Source organism: Puma concolor, chromosome A2 (assembly GCF_028749965.1).
Source record: "Puma concolor isolate L17-30 chromosome A2, mPumCon1.1.hap2, whole genome shotgun sequence".
Taxonomy (NCBI): domain Eukaryota; kingdom Metazoa; phylum Chordata; class Mammalia; order Carnivora; family Felidae; genus Puma; species Puma concolor.
Genome location: NC_141668.1, coordinates 152,520,226 through 152,538,775, shown reverse-complemented (window position 1 = coordinate 152,538,775; position 18,550 = coordinate 152,520,226). Strand labels below are relative to the sequence as shown.

Genomic DNA, 18,550 nt, shown 5'->3' with positions numbered 1-18,550 from the left:
AACTTTGCAGTTGAACATAACGAGGGGGCTGCCCAAGGTGGTCTGATAGAGCCCAGGAGCCATACCTCAAAGAACTGCTTTATTGATACTGCGAGGCTGGGCTTCACTGCCCACTCAAGTGGTCCTGTAGAAAATACTTGGGAGCCGTGGCTCTTCTGGCCAAGAAGCAGCCATAGCCACAGCAGAGGGAATCAGAAATTTTCACATGAACATAGTCTTTCTGAGGGTGGGCAGGAATGTGCAGCCCTGCACTGGCTGGACCCCCAGAACGTTTTTGGCAAATCCTTGCCTTGGCTCAGGGCTCTTGGCAACCAGTATCAGGCATCAGGGTTGGCCCAGGAGGTGTGGCACCACTGTCCCTGCAGCCACTTGCTTGGGGCTGTCTGCTGAGGTACAGTCTTACCTCAGATGGCCTGGGCTGGCTGACACTTCAGAGGCCCCATGCCTGGCATAGTGGTTGTCTGGAGTTGGAACCAGGTAGCAAGAGTCCTGGGTAGTGTTGGCGAGAGATAGCAGAAGGCTGTGGAAACCCCCAGCAGCCCTTCTTCCTTCTCAGAGCAGTCAGTGCCCTGGAGTAGCTGAGAGGTGTCAAGGGGGGGCTTGGGAGAGGAGGCGCCTACACTCAAGGTGGTCTGGAGTTACAGCTTCGGCGGAGCTGCCTCGAAGGTGATCAGGCTGGATTCTGGGGCAGCCCCCTTCCCTGGGAGCATGGGGGCCTTGTCTGAGGGTAGGGGGCTATCCACCTTGGCCCCTGCCTCCTCTTCATCGTCATCCATGCTTGGCCAGACGGACTGGTCCTCCACTCTCTTCAGCCGCTCATTGAGGGCCTTCAGGGCCAGTTGCCTGGAGCCAGAGGAAAGATGACAAGTCACTTGGCTCATGCCCTGTACTCTTCCCCCATGAAGCTGACTCCCCCTACCACCCAGACTTCTCTCAGAATTCTATGTATTCCCCTTCACCATGCAGGGCCCAGGGCTTCCCAGGGACTGGAGAGGGCCACCTCTGCCATCAGAAGAAGGACCCAAAGGCTGTAGAGCCTCCCCTTCATAGCCAGGGCACCTTCAGGCTGAGAAGGCCATCAGGGTGTTTGCCATACTGTCCACCAGGCCAGTCCCACGAATGATTCTGAGGGTGGTGCCTAAGCGTGGGCAGAGTTGGTACCCCAAGAAAGATGGGTGGAAGGAGTCCCTGAACATGGGAGTTTCTGCCTGGGCACTGGTATCACATCCAAGGAGAGAGTTATTACTTCTTCCTCTCTCCTCATTAGGGGTGTTTTGAGTCTCCTGGCAAGGGTCTGTGGGGAATGCTGGAATGCAGGCACCTATCCTGGATCTCAACCTGGGAAGCAGGTCCAACTTGGGTCAGCCCACCCCTCCTGACTCTAATGTTCTCCTTCCCAGAAGAATCCCCAAAGCCACCACTACCGGTGTTAGAGCAGTGAACACCAAGTCCTTGCAGAAAGAGGAGGAACAGCCCATTTGGACGGGACACAGGCCAAAGCTTACTGGTTCCACTGGACAAATCCTTTTGGATCTCACTTGGGGGGAGATGGGAAAGTTGACTAGAAGATATACACGTGCACTTGGGACCCTAGTCTACCAGGAGGTAGAATGCCCGTGCTGCCAGGCAAAACTTTCACTAGTGGTCACTATGAAACCCTGATGCCTCAACCTGTTTGTGCTACAAGCATGGGGGAACAGCCTGTGATAGCTTTCCAAGTTCCAGCAGAGAACCAAAACCTCCACCATACCAGGGAACGTGACAGAAAAGGCAACAAGAACACAGGCGCAGAAAACCCAAGCACAATTCCACCCTTTCCTCCAGCCTGACACATGGCGAACTGGCATAAACAGGACAGTCCTTCCCTGTGCTACCCAGGCTTCCATCCTGGAGACTGCCTTGTCAGTTCTGTCTAAAGTCTGCCAATGTAGAGAGGTAATGGCATGCTAGTCACTTCCTCACAAGAGTCAAATATAGGAAACCCTGTCTCCCCACTACTAGTAGCCATTTGGGTTTGGGAGTGGCATGCTGCCAGATGTCCAACTGCTTGGAGTAGTAACAACCATAAGGCTACGTCAAGAACCCACATCCTGACAACCTCGCCTACCCCAACCTGCCATTTTCTTGGGCCTGAGCAGAGGTGTTTTGAAATGTCAGCCAACCCTAACAGTCCAAGACTTCTCACTAAAGGAGGAGTCACCACCGTGTCTTGGCCCCACCTGTAGAGCTGAGGACAGCTCAGTTTCTACCAGGCCCAACCCTCTTGGTCCCATCTTCTCCACTGTATAAAATGAAGACAGACCTGTCTTTAGAATTCATCAGCCATAGACACAAACTGTAGGGCCAACAGTTATGCCCCGCAGCATGCCTTGTGTACTACTTTTCAACATCCACCACCTTAGGCCATAGTAATCTGCAGCCCTTCCCCTGCTGGAAACCCCTTCATGAAAGGGGTGTGTCCCGCACTGAAATCCACAGCCCCAGTGGAGAGTAAGCACAGGGATAACTTTTCAGCTGAATTCATAAAACTGTCTGCCAAGAATCCATTTCACAGGTGAGCAAAAGAAGCTGACAGGAGGAACAAAGCCTGCTCCAGGCTTCACTACTAAAAGAACTGCCTCAAAAAAACAAAAACTCTCAACAATAATGTTGAAAATAGAGCTGTTACCACTCTGGTGAGTCAACAGACCTGGGAGAGAGAGAGAACGAGCCAGAAAGCTGGATTAAAAAAAGATCTGCCCTGCCCTGGCCAAGGTGCATTCAGTGAATAATTCATCTGGGACTCCAGATGGTGCAGATGGCTTGGTTTACAGATAATTAAAAAGGTTGTCTCCACTCCCTGTGTGGTCAGCAGACTCCACAGTGGGTCACATGGCCTGTCCCCTGGGTTTGGTGACACATACATGCTAGAAGGACGGGGTGTAGTACCCCAAGTTTCCCTCTCAATAAGTGGCAGAGAAGCACAGCATATGAATTTTTAAGATCCAGGAAGAGGACATGGCTCAGCATTTTGAAATTGGGGTGGCCCAGACTGCCTAATAAGAATCCCAGGTCTCTTTCTCTGTTCCTCCCTCACAGGGGAAAAAGGACCAGCAGGTTGTTTCTGGCTCCCATAGGACCAGTGTCTAGGATTCCGAGTTTCTGACATGATTAGGATTATGTGTATCTGGCCATTAACCCCTCACACAGTATAAAAGGACACTGGGCATTTCTTGGGGCTTGTTAAGTAGCCTGAGTGGTGAGAAAGGCAACTTTCACTCCTTAATGTTGGAAAACACCTACTGGAGCCCAGACTCCTACATGCTGAGTTTCTCAAAACCACAAACTGGATTTTATCTCTGAGTCTGCCCCAACACCTGACCCTTGGCTGCCAGCCAACATACAGCAAGTATAACAGACGATATGGGGCTTGATCAATACTCTCCTAGTTCAACAAGGTTTTGGAATACTCCACAGTACCTTCTCCGTTCTGCATCTTGAGGGTCTGTCCCTGGGAGGCTGATGGTGATGGAAGACGGGGCACCTACATCATAGCGCTTCACTGTCTTCTGGCATATCTTTACCTTCACCAGGAGGCCGTGCACCAAGTTCGCCAACAGCCCCACCACGGGCTGCAGAATCTCAGGGAAGAAGGTGGCAAAAGCGAAGTGGTCAGCCATGTCCCCTCGGCCTCGGCTATGGCGCTGGTAGAAGCGAAGATAAACCCAACTGGAGAGCAGCCCAAAGCCATAGGAGGCCAGTGCTGGGCTCTGGAGCAGCGTGGCCAGCCGCAACAGCAGCAGCAGCCCCAACAGCAGCATAGGCACCACGCTGACACGCACCTGGGGCACACGCAAGACCACACAGTCCCCCATGGTTTGCTTGAGTGCCACCAGGACACCACCTAGGAAGCCCAGGGCTCCGTGGATGCGGATAGTGAAAAGGTAGACCAAGTTGAAGGAAGCCATGTAGGTGAGGAGGTAGGCGAAGGCCCCCAACAACCCCACTGACACGTTCACCACTGAGAAGAAGATGAGCAGCTCCAAGGCCCCCCAGAGGGGCTCCAGCAAACGTCCAGCCACCACCACCGTGGCAAGACTGATAGCCACATCCCACACGTGCTGTTCCATCAGCCCATGGGTGGCCAGGGTCCAGATCCAGAAGTTGGGCGGAAAGAGGTAGCCTGGGGTAACCGCCAGGCAGCCCGTGTCCACGGCGAAGGACAGCAGGTAGAGGAAGAGTACTGTCGCACACAGGGCCTTTACCACCACGCTGGCGCTGGCCAGGATGGCCCCCAAGTGCTGGCGGGCGCCCGGTAGGGCGCGCTGCATCTTCCCGAAGGGCGTCGGCCTGGGGGAAAGGTCTAGTGTGTTAGGGGCCTCCCCGGGGCCTCGCCCCAGTCCGGCCCCGACGGGAGGCCCGGGCCGGCCTAGTCACTGGCCTATGGCCCCGGTGAAGACTCCACTTCTGGTCGGGTTGGCTCCGGTCCCAAAGGGTCAAGTTGGGCCTGGTCGCGGGGCCGGGGCCTAGGCCCCTTGCCGGGGACCTGAGGGAAGGCCCTGGGAGGCTTCTGCACGTCTGCTCGCCTGCCTGCCCTGTGGGCCCCGCGCCGAGCTGACCGGGCTGGCGTTGATCTCAGGGCTCGGCCTATTCCATCCACTCGGGGGCCCTACGATCTGCGTGGGACTGGAGCCTAGTTCTGGGCCCCAGTCAAGTCTCGTCAGCTCCGGCTCGGCCTCGGTCTTGGCTACGACCGTACCTCCTCCCTTCCCAGGCACCGACAAACAGGGTGCTGCGCTTGCGCGCTCCCTACGGCGGTGGGATGCCCTTCCGGCTCTGCGGCATGCTGGGACATGGAGTCCTCAGCCGAAGCCGGGGACGAGCGGATATCAACTTTCTGGGTAAAACTACAAGTTCCAGGAAGCTGCGCTCCCGGGCCGTTCCAGTTGGTAAGAGGAAGGTGTGCTTGGGAGTTGTAGTTCTCAGGACAGTTTCCGCCTGTTGTCGGGGAGTGGGGAGGAGTCAATAGCTTCGCTAACCTGGAGGAAAGCTGCGGGTACCTGCGCGGCAGCGAAACTGCAGACACGCGCTTGCTGAATTTCCTGGGAACAGTAGCCCCGTGCATGTACATCTGAATACTTCTGAGTGTGTCTTTGTGGACAGGTGTGTGGGTAAGAATGTTGATGGTCTTGGTGTGCGTACCAGTGTGCAGGGACTCCGAAACTTCCGCAGCCTGGTGGTGTGTGTCTGATCCAGGTTGTATGGGTGTATGAGACCTGACCCAGACTGGAATTCTTGCTCTTCCATTTGGCGGCTGTGCGACACTGGCTAAGATTCCTCAATTTCATGGACGTAAAATGGAGATAATTTTACGGTGAGGGTTCAAGGGGACTGTGGTGTAAAATGCCAGTCCACTCTGGGGGCTCAGTGAGTGTGTTGCCCAGGCTGCCCTTGTTACAAGTGTGGTGGCACTGCGACTTGAACTCAGGTCTCCTGTCCCCAAAATGGCAAGGCTGGACTGCTTTTAGTGACTCTCTTCCCCATCACAGATTTCTTATCTCTGGCCTTGAGGAGGAGAGATCTCCCCCACAGACTTGGGACAGGGTGGCCCAGGGCCCTCACTTCACTGCATTGGTAGCTTCCAGCAGTTTGTGTCCTGTGCAAACTGATTTTTTGGTGTATTTACTTTTTAAAAATGTGCATATAGTTAAAACAATTATATGTGACAGAGCACATGTATAAAGTGCAGAATCCCTTCCTTTCAGCCACTGATCTCAGTACAACTTCCGACCTGTGCATAGCCTTCTAGGTTACAAAAGGTGTTGACTTTGTCTAGGGTCTGGACTTTAATTTGATGCCAGGGAGGGTTGCCAGCTTTAGCAAATCAAAATGCAGGGTGTTCAGTCAAATTTGAATTTCAGATAGGTGAATAATTTTTAGTGTAAGCATGTCCCCAGTTTTTTTAGTATTGTTGTATCATACAGTATTGGAAACATACTAAAAAAATTCATCATATATCTGAATTTAAATTTGACCGGATGTTCTACATTTTATCTAGCAACCCTATCCTGGGACCGAGCAGGCATGGGAGGGCATGGGAGCTCTCTCAGGGGTTACTAGTTAGGCATTGCTCTGTGGCCAACCACTGCAGGAGGAGTGAGGAAGAGTGTCTTTGCTAAGGCCCAGAATGTCCTCCTGCATTTATTTAGTATCCAATGCCCCCCTACCAGGTCACCTCAGGTTTCTAGCTGAAACCTTTGCTGATTTCTTGCCTTTCTCACCAACCAAGAGAGGAGACTTAGTCTCTGTTCGTTTATCTGTCTATGGGGATAAACTAGTACCAAGTCTAAGGTGTAAGCTGACTGCCTACCAGGTGAGTGCAAAGTGTGTTGTAAGTGAGTAAGCATCAGCAGTATTAGGAAACCTCTGTGGTGGGGGGGGGGGGGGGGAAGGAAACCTCTGTGCTGGTGGTTACTAGTTTCTCTCCTTGAAAACAATGTGAAGGGTCACATGGAAGTAGGGTTGATTATTAAGAGAGTTGGGATTAAAATGAACAAGGGCACAGGGCAGGCCAGAGGGAGGTCTGAGAGGATTCACAGAAACTGATTCAGTTTTGGGTTCCAGAATGAGCAGTGGCAGCCAGGGAGAACACTGGGCCTTGGGCCTCCCCTCAACTGAAAAGGAGCCATGGTCATGCTTATGGGTGGACCAGACCCTGGCCTTCTCTGGATAGCAGGATGGGCCCTCAAACACCAGGTCATGGACTTGGGCCAGGTATTAACTCATCGCTCCAAGTGGATGACCTGCCCACTAGGCCCTGGTGGTCTGACCTGATGGCTAGATGCCTACCTAAACTCAAATTTCATCTGTCTTCTTTCTTCTGTCATCCTGGCCTTTAAGGACAGCTTTTCTCAGAGATTATCTGAGATGCAGGATGACAAGGATCTGGTATTTAGGAAGCCCAGGAAGCGTCATGCCCTACACCTACTGGGTACCTGGGTTGCAATAGCCTTCATTCCCAGTTGAGTATTAGGTGGGACTTTGAGGTCATGGCTACCTGTCTTCAAGCTACCCAATTCCCACCCTGAGGCAGACACAGTGGATGGGAACCATTTGAAGTGAAAATATGAACATTATTTAATAACTGATCTTCTGTAATAAACCATTTGAAAATATTTTACAAGGAATCACACACACGATATTTTACAAAGTTTCTTGACTTTTTTGTCACTGTTGTTTTTCTGACTTGTCTGTACAAAATAGAACAACAACCAAAAAAAAAAAGGGCAGAGAAAAGGAAATGGCCCCCCAGTCCCCCACAGATCCCCCGAGCCCGAGGTGAGGGGGCAGCCAGGTCGGGTGGGTGATGAGAAGGATTAGACCCAGCTGGGGGTTGGACAACTACCTGATGGGGATTGTTTGTCTGTTTTCCTGTTTTTTAAACTTAAAATATATATTTATTTTTCTGTATATGTTTCTTTTTTATTTTTATATTCTCCATTGAGCACCTGACTACACTACAGTTACACACACGCCCCCGCAAGACATGGCTGGCATCTAGGCTGGGTGTACAGCATGGGTGCCCACCCTGGCACCAGCAGCGGGCATGGACCATACACACACACTGAGAAAGCAACAAGCAACGTGACATTAATTAATGGAGCCATTAATTAATGCATCACCCTCCCCCCTCCTCCCAGTCCATCTGAGCCTCTTGGCCACATCCCCCTGCTCTCCCGTCCCCCACTTGCCCCCAGGCTGGGATGCCTATGGGGGAAATGATCAGGATGAATGGTGTGAAGACATGTGCCTGGGCCCAGCCTCTGTGTGTGCACAGAGTGTGTGCATGTGTGTGTGTATGCATGCACGTGTGTGTTCAGCAGGGGAGAGCAGTTTGCTCCCCCTCCCCCATTGTGTGAGTGTGAAGAAACAGGGAGTGGAGCACAGGCCTGAGTGTGTAAGGGCCAGATTGGGGGTGGGATAGCCCAGCCAGGAGTGATTATGTCACCCTGGCTAAGGCAAAGGGCAATGTCTGGTGAAGATTCCTCTGCCAAGAGGTGCAGGCAGTGGCATGTGGTCTCGCTGGGGGCCTGACACTAGTGCGAAATGGTTACAATGAGCACCTGGTGGGGTGAGGGACATTTCCAGGACACTGGTGGCTAGGGTGGGACAGAGGTGAACCCCCTGTCCCAGCATTTGGCACTGTTTGACATTCAGCTTTAGAGACAGAGGACCAGCTGGGCTGCAGGTCAGATTAGAGGTGGGCAGTGAGCAGATGAAGTGTGCATGTGCCAACCCTCCCACCAACCCCCTGCCCTGTGTAAGGCTTTGTGAGCCCCTACCCCCACCCCATCCCATGGTGTGTTTGTGTGTGTGTGTGTGTCTGTATGTGTGTGTCTGTGTATGTGTGTTCGTCCTCCTAGGTAAGTCTAATGTGAATCCAGTTTCTGCCCTCAGGGCTCCAGGTGTTTATGGGGTTGTGTCTGAGCCAGTGTCACTGTCACTGGCCTGTCACCTGCAGGGCTGGAGGAAGGTGGGAGGTGGCTGTAGGCCTGATAGGGGCAGGAGCCATTGAGGGGCTGCCTCAGGACCTCCCTCCTGCCAGGACTTAAGATGGGATGCACAAGCCTCAAACTGCCCATCTCAACTTCATTATTCCCAGGGAATCCAGATTTGGTCCTGGGTGGGACATAAGGGCCAGGTTAGAGAAGTCCAGCTGGGGCAGGGCCTAGGTCTCCCACACAAAGGGAGCCTTGGGGCAGGGTGGGCAGTGGAGGCCTGGTTTGGCACCAGTACTGTGGCTTCCCTGTCCCAGCCCTCAGGGGCGGGTGAGTCCAGTGGGAATAAGGGGTCTGGGGTCACTTTGACAGTTCGGCGGCGAGATGTGGCTTGGGGGCCAAAGACCTGCGGCACCCTCCTTTGGGACCCCCCCCCCCCCCTTCCAAGGCTCAGACTTGGGCCTGGCTACTCAGGTCCTTCGGTGAGGGAGGAAGCGAGGCTCTAAGGCGGGGTGTGGGGGGGGGGGGCAGGGGAGAGGCGGGGAGGCCCGGGGAGGGGCAGGAGGGGGCGCTCAGACGCGGCGCGAGGCGTGGGCGTGGACTTGGGGCTGCGGCCGAGGAGGCAAGCCCAGGAGGAGCAGCAGCTGCAGGGAGACCAGGACGCCCAGCGACGGCGGGAAGGAAGCTCCGCGGCCGCAGTCTGAGGTATCTTCCTGCGGGAAGAGGCAAGGTGCAGGTCGGCCGGGCGGCCCAGGGAAGGGAGGGGGGCCGGGATGTAAAGTGCGCCGCCCCCTCCTCACCGTCGCGTTGTAGTCAAAGCAGATATGCGGGCCTCTCCGGTATCGCGGTCTCTGCACCAGTTCACACTGCTCCGGGCCGTCCGCTGGGCATGGGTGGGGAGTCAAGGAGGCGGCAGGGCACTGAGGGGGCACGCGGGACAGGAGGGGGCGCGGGCGGCGGGGGGCGGCGGGGGCAGGATACAGTGTGTCTCTTTCTGCAGAAGCCGGCCACCCTCACACTGGCTGCACAGAGGCTTCTCGGCCACCACGAAGAGAAGGTTGGTGTTGGTCAGTCTTTGCGCGTGGAACAGCCTGGAGGCAGTCCGGAAAGGCGGGGCTTTGAGACTCGCCCCGCCCCTCCCCGCTGTAGCCCCGGTCCCGCTCCGGGCCGCGCCCACCCGGCAGGCCCCGCCCATGGTCCCACCAGGCTACAGCCAGCCCTCCGGTCCCGATCCCCGCGGGTACCTGGAGCAGTTTCCGCAGTCGATGATGGCGTTGTAGGAGGCGTTCACCGACCCGAAGTAGTACTGGGTCTGTTTCATGACGCAGCTGCTCTCTCGCGCTTCGGGGTTCCCCTCAGCCTCCGCGGGGTCTGCGAGGGCCCAGAGCGCCTCAGCCCCACCCATTCACCCTGGCAAGGTCTCGGGTTTCAGCCTCGCTCAACTTTAAGCCCCGACCTCCCTTTGGGATGGGTCCGGGCTTAGACTGGGGAGGGGGTTCGAGGAGGGGCCTCTAACGCCCCACCTACCTGCCTGAAACCAGCTGTGATAAATGAGGCCGTAGAGAAGCTGCTGGAACAAGGACCTGTAGGGCAGGGGTCACTGAGTGGGAGTGGTCAGCAGAGGCCAGTGCCCTGTCCCACCACTTCTCTTGAGCCCTTCTGGTCAGGGAGCACCCTTCCTCCGCTCCCTTCCCCTTTGGACTCACCAGGCTGCAGCGGAGGTCCACCAGGCCAAGTTAAGGAAGTCTGCAATAGTGGGCTGCAGTGGAGAGAGGGGCATGGGCTGCTACTGCTGTCCCGGAACCCGGGTCACCCCCAGCTCTCTTGTCAGAGGTGGAGCGTCATCTGTGGGCAGGTCTCCCAGCCTCCCCCCCCCCCCCACCCCGTTGCCCCCCATCTCCAGACCAGGCATTGCTGGGGCTCACCACAAAGACCCCCCGGGGTGCAGCACCCAGGTTGCCTGGGGGTTGGGGGGCGCAGGCTGCCTGATAGTCGTAGGACTCTTTGCGGGTGTAGAAGGAGTTATTGTAGAGTGCCAGCATCAGGTTGGCATCCACCTCACTGAAGAACCTGCCCACCTGGGAATGCCAGGAGGGAGTGGTAGTCACAGGGTTGGCAGTGCCACAACCCCAGAAAGCTCAAACCTTGGCCTCCTCCTTCTACCCTCTCCCTGACCCTCACCTGGTCCCACTGATGATTCTGGTTTGACAGCACCAGGAATCCCCCATCATCAATGAGGACACAGAGCAGGTCCTGAAAGGTGGAGAAGGAGGGGGAAGATGGAGAGGGGCTCAGGCCCAGACCTTCCTCCCCAGACCCTGGCAGTCGGGTGGTTGGGTAGAAGGGGCACCACTCCCCCAGTTGTGGTAAAGCTGTAAAGGGTGGGATGTTGAGACCCCCAGGCCAAACGATAGGCTAGGAGTTGCAGTTGGGATTAAGAAATCAGGGATCAGGGTAAGCTAGGGTTTGGGGCACACACACCTCATTGTTAACCTCGCAGTCCATCTCACAGTGGCTGCTGGGACCACACTGCTGGGCAGAGAGCAAGGACCATAAGGTGCCCGCCAGTTTTCCCCCTCCCATCACCCTTTGTACATCTAGATCCCCAGGCCATCTACAACAACCACTGCCTCCCCATAGACACAGGAACCACTCTGAGTGGTAAGGATTTCCGGGAGACTCTAGAATGGGTTTTGCTGGGCTTACTGCCCCCACACCTGCCCAAGTACCTTCTGAGGCTGGTCCTGGTGGGTACGGTTGCTGGCTAGCACCTTGAACTTCTCGGCCCAGGCCTCTAGGTCCAGCTTAACACCTACCACTATAGAGGAGAGCAAGGGGTCATCAACGCCCGCCTTCCTGGGCAGCACCCTGCCCATCGTCTCTTTCTCCACCTCCACCCCAGGCATTCACCTGCTGGCCTCAGTGTGCGTCCACCCAGGCTGAGCTCCACAGCTGTGCTGACGAGGATGCCCACTGTGTCATTCTCCAGCTCCAGTGGCCTTAACAGGGCTGGCGGTGGGGTGGGATGGTCAGGAGTAGGGGCTGGTGGTTACACTGACCACTCTGTGCTGGGCCTGTGGACCCAGGGGCCCAAGCCAAGTACCCAGTACCCAATGTAGTGTTTGGTACAGCCTAGCTCTCTCTCCTCATCTGCCCCAGTCTCAGCCAGCCTCATGTTTGAGAGGGGCCTCAGAGAGCAGAGCCTAGTCTTGGCTGAGCAGACAGGGAAGCCTCAACTTCCCATCTGCTGCTGGGCAACTTGGAGAACACTCACCGTCCTGGTGCGGGGGCTTGAAGACATAGCCATGGTTGTCCAGGCTACGACGGTAGAAGCTGGCATTGAAGGGCTCTGGATTCTCCGTCCAGTCATCCGCTGCTCTGGTTATCCGACAAAGACAGAGGTCAGTAGAAGGGGTGGTGTATGGGGGACAGTGTCTCAGCCAGGTGCAAGGAGGCCTATGGGAAGCAGGACAGAGGCAGGGTCCCAGACAGGGGCAGGGTGTTGGGTGGCAGGGTTGGTTACTTACTTGTTGGGGAATACGCGAGTGATGCCACCATCAGTGGCAGCGAACACGGCCAGAAGGCTGTACCTGGGGGGCAGCAGGGAGGTGAGTCACAGGCTTGCCTTCTGCAGGGCAGGGCCAGGGCCTCTGGGCCCATCCCAACCTCCTGCTCCCACAGGCTGGGTGATGCCTACGTGTTGAGATCCTGGTCCCGCCACACACGCTCCACCAGCTGCTGTGTGATGCCTGTGTCCAAGATCAGGTTGTGCAGAAGGAAGTTGTTGCCTAGAACCGGAGGTTAGGGGTGGAGGGGCCATCTTCTTGTGGCTCCCTGCCCACTCTCCCCCATATACCCAAGGCTCCAATAGGAGCCTTTCCCACTATTTGGCCCAGGTCCTGCCCTGGGCTTGGGTCTGCATCACACCTGCCCGGTCTCTGGGTTCTTTTGGGCTGCCCCCTTGTGGCCTGGGCACTGCCCAGACCCGGCTGCCCCACTAGGCACTCACACTGCTTGGAGTCTGGAGTCACTTTCTCCATGAGCTCAATGAAGTTTTTCAGGAACTCGGTGTTGTTGTCTGAGGCATTCAGGTCCTTGCAATACTCTCTGGGGGTGGGGAGGGGCAAGAAGAGTGGGCTTGGGGGGCTGGACAGAGCAGTAGGGTTGAGGTTTCTCAACAGGCCTGCCTGGCCATTGGCTGAGAAGCCTGCGCCTTTGGCAGGGGGTGTGTATTCTTACAGGCTGCCACCTCTGAATAGGGGCGGAGCTGACACAAGAGTGATGGTCTGCTTCCTCCAATCTGGTAGGTTCTCCCTCCAGGGCATAGCCCTGGACCCTGACGGCACACCTGGGAGGCCCCAGGAGATGCCTCATGGCTGGCCCATCCACCTGTATGCTGTGGCGTTCCCGTGGGCACACGGTGGGTGAAGTACCGGCGCTGACTTAGCCTAAATATAAGACTTCAACCTGCCGCTTCCTAGCTTTGCACCTTTGGATGACTCACTTAAGCTCCCCAAGCCTCAGTTTTTTCCATACCACAGAGGGTGTCAGGAAGTCAGTGGGAACACGTGGGTCCTCAGACTGGCTGCTCCTTCTGCTCGGAATGCTCTTCCCCTAGAGGCGGACAGTCCAAATCCCTCACCTCCTCAAGGCCCTCACTGGGCTCAGGCTCTGGCTCCAGAGAACATAATGTGGGAGTTTTGGGGCATGGGAGGCCTGCTTCAGGCTCTGTTCCCCCAGGAAGTCTTGGTGAGCAGTCCTTCCACCCTGGTAGATGGAGCTATCTCTCCTGCCTAATCCTTCCTTCACACAGCTGCCACTAGAGACCTCCCCGCTGGCCTGAATGCAGCAACTTTGTGGGGATTATTAAAATGCACTGCTTCCCTACACCATGCTAGGGTGCACAGTTTGGTAAGGGCAAAGCTGGGGGCAAGCTGGGTTTCAGCCCCCACTTGCTCTCTGGCCCCTATGGCCTTTGTACAGTGCACAACCTGTACTTCTGTGGTGGGGGGCACAGCTGATACATCCAGAGTGATGCCCACAGTTGTGCTTCAGATACAGTTCCCCCACAGTGCCCCCAAGAGTATGTACATTTACATTTGTGGGTTACTTCATTCACTCACCCAACATGTATTTATTGAGCTCTCCCAAGCCAAAGATACAGAAGTGACAAAAACAAACATAGTCCCCTCCCTCAGGGTCATGTAGGCCATACAGGCCTTTTCACTCATTCCCACAGTCACTAATGCACACAGCCCACTCCGTATTTACACTCAGACTCTTACAAACATACACAATTACTCACAAACACAAACACACATCTACAGAGAGAGAAATTTGTGGGTGCATGCACACACGTGCACACACATGGAGGTTAGGAATGTCCAGAGCCCCCGTGTGGTGCCTGAGAGTGCCCATGGGTCTCTGTCAGTTGCACCCACCTGCCCTCATCCAAAGCCAGGTCACAGGGAAGGGCTTCACCACCGGGGGAGCTGCTGGCCTCCTCACTTTGGGCCAACAGGCAGAGCGTGTATACCCAAGGATGTGTGTGTGCACGCTGAGTGTGCACTTGAGGGATGGTCCAGGCCCGGGCCTGCACTGGGCCCTGACCCTTCACTTGCCAGAGCACCTCTTTAAAGCCCTTGTACCCTCTACCTCCCCCAGTCCTCTGTGAGCCATCACACCTAAACTCAGCACTGCTGACAGGGGCTCTGGCTGGCTCATCCCCAGACCCACACAAACACTGAATGACACAGGACAAGGACGAGGTGCAGGGTGGGAGTTGGGGAGGGTACCACAAACCAGAGCAGCAGCTGCCCAGTCACGAGTGTGCTGTGGACAGCCCGCCCAGGGCAGAAAGGGCTCCTTCCTGGTGGCCCGGGAGGGCAGGGAATATCAGCAGAGTCCAGAGCCCTCCTGCCCCAGGCCTGGTGGGGGCTGGAGCTGTGGGCAGCTGGCCACTGCTGCCTGGTGCGGCTGCATGGCCCAGGGTATGCACATGGCCGCACATACGGGGCTATGCATGGGGTGGGGGGCGACACTGCACAGGACACACACACACAGAGCTCCAGGCAGCAGTGCAGGAGGCGGGGCCGGGGCGGTTGGGGTTGGGGAGGACACCTCAGCAAGGCCACACGCAAGCTACCTGGGAGCAATGAAAACATGTCCTTCAGACTCAAAGCTGCTGGGGAGCAGGAACTCAAAATCTGCAACAGAAACGGGGGGTTATCCGGCGGGGGCTGGGGAGGCAGGAGGCCAGGGGGCTCAGAGCTGACGGGGCTGGAGGGACAGGGCAGAGGGTGGCTTGAGGGAGGGGGAGACACCAGCAAAGAGGGAACCCGCCACTTCCACGTTCGAGCCAGAGAGAAGGGGCGGGCAGAGAGAAGGGGCGGGCGGGGAGGGGTGGAGGGCCTGTGGAGACTACAGCATCGCAGGAGGAGGGCAGTTATAGCCAATATGTTGCCCAGGCCTGGTCCTCTGTCGGCAGTGAGTCCCGTGGCGTGGCTGTATATGCTTCCATACGGCTGTATAGCACATATACACGGACACACACACACACATATATATACACACACTGCTATATATATGCATGGTCTGGGGGAGGCGCCGGTCTCGCTCTTATCACATCCGTAATGGAAAAAACCGCATGCTGAGCTTCCTTTGCCTCCAAAGAGACTTTGAGGAAGGGAATTGGCTTTTGGCCGCGGATTTTTATCTCTCTTTCTTTGCTGCAGCTGTTTGCATTTTGGTAGGTCTTGCTTTTGTTCTGTGTCAGGCATCAACATGGCCAAACCGAGGGAGTTTCTCACGGGCACAGACAGTCCAACCAGAGACGGTGTGGGCAGCTGGGGCTGGGCTGCAGTGCATTGTGGGGGTCCAGTGCTCTTTCTTGGGCTGGGAGGCTGGGTGAGGGGAGACTCATGCCTGAGAATGTTCCCATGCTGTGGAGGAAGGTGTGGGAGATAGGAGGACTCAGGAATGCTGCACAAACCTGTACACCTGCCCTCTTGGGCTGGGAGCATGAGGCCAGGCAGGGAAGAAGGGTGGGTCTTTACCTTTCCTAGGACCTGTCTGGGTTCAGAGCAGCCAAAGAGGAATGCTGTGGCTCCAGAGAAGGAGTGCTCTTAGGGACCTATCAATTAGACCTGTGCATGGTGTGAGAGTGAGTGCGTATGTACATGGGAAAACATGTGTGTTTGCATACCTGTGCAGGTGTACAAGTGTCTCTGTGTGGGTTTGTGAGTGAATTTGGGGTTCTCTGTGGCCTCTCCCGGCCCAGATGGATCAGCCACCTGGCAGGTCTGCATCTTGGAGCCATGCCCCTGCCCCTTGGTGTGTTGCACTCTGGGCAGCCCACCTTCCAATCCTGTCTTCACCAAGGTATGATCTCTCTGTCACCCCAAGGCTTATTTTTGCAGAAGAGGGGTCTTCTCTGTTCCCAGATACTCCCACAATGCACTGCAAGATTCGGGGAGGTGGGCTTGGGGTGCCTGCAGGAGCTGGGCAGTCACTGGTTGGACTGTTGCTTTCTGATGGGACTGTGAGGCAGGGTTTGGACACAAGCCGACAGGGAACGGGTGCGGGGGAGGGGAAGGAGGAGAAAGAAAAAGTAGGTGGGGAGCAGGAAGGGAGACTAGGCTATAATTGTCATTGTTACCAGGGCCCTGCATTTCTGGGGTCAGTGGGAGGGATGTGGAAGGGGGAGAAAAGACAACTCAAGCCAGTGGGAGTAGGGCCTGTCCCCCACCCCCACCCAGGCCAGTGGTGCCAACTGTATCCCCTTTGCTGGACTATGCTGGACAGGGCCCCTAGGGCTTCTTGGGGAGCCCTGGCTTCCAGGTCATGGGGACTGGGGACAGGAACCCCCCCTTGTGGCTCTCCATGCCTATCTGTCCAGGCAGGGGTATCTGCCCCTGTGGCAGAGACCCTCACATGCTGCCCTCTCTCACCCTCCTTGTTCTCCACCAGAGTCTGTGAGTTCAGTGCCTTTCTTTTTCAGGAATGTCTCGCTTGGGTACCCCTAAGTGCCAGAATCTTTTTGTTCATACACAGACTGATTCCCTCTAAGCTCTTTTGCTGGCCCTTGGGGTCCAGACATGGTTCCTTCCATTCCTGTCTAGGCTCACTGTCCCTGAGTCTGCTTTTATTTCCCAGGGGAATACCTTCTCCACACCTGACCCTCTGCCCCAGGGGCAGCAAGTACCAGGGTTGGGCTGGGCCAGTGGACCTTAGCAAAGTCTCTGAAGGCAGTGGGGGGCACCAGGACACAGGGGCTGCAGCACCTAGGCTGGTGCCCAGGATGGCTGGGCCTGCCTGGCTCTCCCAGTGGCATGGCTGCTGCCCTATCCTGCCCGTCCCAGAATCAGGGTGTAGGGCTTCCAAAGCCTTCCGACACCCCTTGGAGGGCTGCCAACTTCTGGACCAACTGCCAGAGATCACAGGAGGGAGAATATCCCAGACGAAGCCTCATGTGGCTGGCACTTTCCTTTACCCTAAGCCTCACACATAAGCCCCACTGAAGACTGGTCTAGCCCTGCCTATCAGGCCCCCTGTCCTCCTGGGTGGGAGGTGGTGGAGAGGCATCCAGCCCTGTTCCCACTGTTGAGTTGTCTTAGAGGGACAGAGAAGGTGGGGGCGGGCAGGGGCCTGCCCAGAGGGAGAGAGGAGGATGAGGAGGGGGCCTGAGCTCTCAGAACACGCCGGAGACCACCCTGCAGGCAGGGCCAGGAGAAGGGCCCCTGGCTGTAATAGGGGTTTAGGGATGAGGGAAAAGGCAAGAACTCGAGGAGCCAAGGGGATGCTGGGAGGGAGCCCTGGAGAGCAGGGGTTTGGCTGGTCCTGGGCAGGGAGGGGGGCAAGCAGGGGTGTGAGGGTGGGTGGGGTGGGGAGAGGAGGGTGCACTGGTTCTGAATATACTTGCCCTTCAGTTTGCTGATTGGCACTGGGACAGTCCACCAAGAGAGAAAGCGAGGAAAACAAAAACAACACAAACACAAAAACAAACGAAAAGGGGGAGGGGAAGGGGAGGGGCACAAACAATATTTTATTCAATGGCTGTTTGAATGAAAATATTGTGTCTCATCATCATACCGAAAGGAAACTTCTTGCAAAAAAACGACATGAGAGAGAAAGAGAGAGCGAGAAAACTCAAAGGAGATGAGCCCCAGTCGGCCAGGCAGGTGGGGGGCGCCCGGTGGGGCCGGAGCCCCAGCCTCCCTCCCAGTGACCTCAGTCGGTGGGCAGGCGGGGCCACAGGCTCCAGAGGCCTCTTGGGGGAGGCCCAGGGTGAGCAGAACATGCAGGAATGAGCCACAGGCAGAGGAGTGGACCAGGGAGGGAAGGAAGGAGAGAGGTCCAGAGAAGAAGAGAGGAGGAGAGTGAAGGGGAGGAAGAGGTAGGGAGGGTGGGAGATGCAGGGATGAAGGGGGGTGGAGAGAGCAGAGAGAGGGAAGGAGGGAGGAAGAGAGAGAAAGTAAAGGTGCTGGGGCAGGAGAGAAACGGAAGGAGCAGAAGGTAGAGGGAAGTGGGGAGACAGAGAAGGTGGGGGTGCAGGGAAGGGAAAGAGAAGGAGGAAGGGAGGGAGAGGGAGGGGAGAGGGGGAGAGGAGGAGGAGGGAGAGAAGGCAGCAAGAGAAATGGAAGGGCAGAGAGAGTGAGGCAGTGGGGGCTGGAGGAAGGTGAGAGGGGCTGATGAGGGGGGCGGAAAATGGGGGAGGATGAATGAGGAGGTCAGAGGAGGGGGAGAGAGAGACCCTGGGGGGGTGGCACCACAGAGGAGAGAGCTGCAGGGCACAGGGGGAAGGAGAGATGAGAAGAGGGGGTGTCTTCCAAGAATGCAGCCCCCAGAGGTGTGCGGGGGAGGCAAGCTAAGGAGGGAAGACACGCAGTAGGAGAAACTAAAACCAAAAACCTCAACGGAAATCATGAGAGAATGGTCTGGAACCAAATCTGAGAAAAGGCAGGCATGCAGATTTCCACAGACTTTCCGATGGCTGGTGCCCCAGCCTGCGGGTGCCTGGGGGTGGGCAGACTGGGCAGGAGGGGCTGCCTTGCCGCCAGCGGCTGGCTATGCTG

The 18,550-nt window shown here is 56.4% G+C and overlaps 2 protein-coding genes across 13 annotated transcripts in view; both read right to left on the bottom strand.

The window, feature by feature from the left end:
- Positions 1 to 62: 62 nt before the first annotated feature.
- Positions 63 to 4,310, bottom strand: TMEM115 (transmembrane protein 115). The gene is made up of 2 exons (XM_025916184.2): positions 3,460 to 4,310; positions 63 to 843 (listed from the first exon to the last, which is right to left on the bottom strand). The coding sequence occupies exons 1-2, from the start codon at positions 4,308 to 4,310 to the stop codon at positions 639 to 641; spliced, it is 1,056 nt and encodes a 351-aa protein (XP_025771969.1). The 3' UTR covers positions 63 to 638.
- Positions 4,311 to 7,091: 2,781 nt separating this feature from the next.
- CACNA2D2 (calcium voltage-gated channel auxiliary subunit alpha2delta 2) overlaps positions 7,092 to 18,550 on the bottom strand; it is a 144,538-nt gene continuing 133,079 nt past the window's right edge. For 3 of the 12 annotated variants that reach the window (XM_086698113.1, XM_086698117.1, XM_086698124.1), the window contains 17 exons: positions 17,398 to 17,418; positions 14,623 to 14,683; positions 12,487 to 12,584; positions 12,175 to 12,265; positions 12,005 to 12,067; positions 11,752 to 11,855; positions 11,388 to 11,486; positions 11,207 to 11,295; positions 10,959 to 11,009; positions 10,659 to 10,730; positions 10,403 to 10,555; positions 10,184 to 10,236; positions 10,005 to 10,060; positions 9,722 to 9,848; positions 9,460 to 9,568; positions 9,278 to 9,367; positions 7,092 to 9,190 (listed from right to left, as the gene is read on the bottom strand). In XM_086698113.1, the coding sequence (XP_086554239.1) occupies positions 9,050 to 9,190; positions 9,278 to 9,367; positions 9,460 to 9,568; positions 9,722 to 9,848; positions 10,005 to 10,060; positions 10,184 to 10,236; positions 10,403 to 10,555; positions 10,659 to 10,730; positions 10,959 to 11,009; positions 11,207 to 11,295; positions 11,388 to 11,486; positions 11,752 to 11,855; positions 12,005 to 12,067; positions 12,175 to 12,265; positions 12,487 to 12,584; positions 14,623 to 14,683; positions 17,398 to 17,418 (1,478 nt within the window). In that variant the 3' untranslated portion in view covers positions 7,092 to 9,049. Of the gene's footprint in view, positions 9,191 to 9,277; positions 9,368 to 9,458; positions 9,569 to 9,721; positions 9,849 to 10,004; positions 10,061 to 10,183; positions 10,237 to 10,402; positions 10,556 to 10,658; positions 10,731 to 10,958; positions 11,010 to 11,206; positions 11,296 to 11,387; positions 11,487 to 11,751; positions 11,856 to 12,004; positions 12,068 to 12,174; positions 12,266 to 12,486; positions 12,585 to 14,622; positions 14,684 to 17,397; positions 17,419 to 18,550 lie in introns of all 12 variants that reach the window. The other 9 variants (XM_086698114.1, XM_086698118.1, XM_086698116.1 and 6 more) reach the window with 7 other exon arrangements.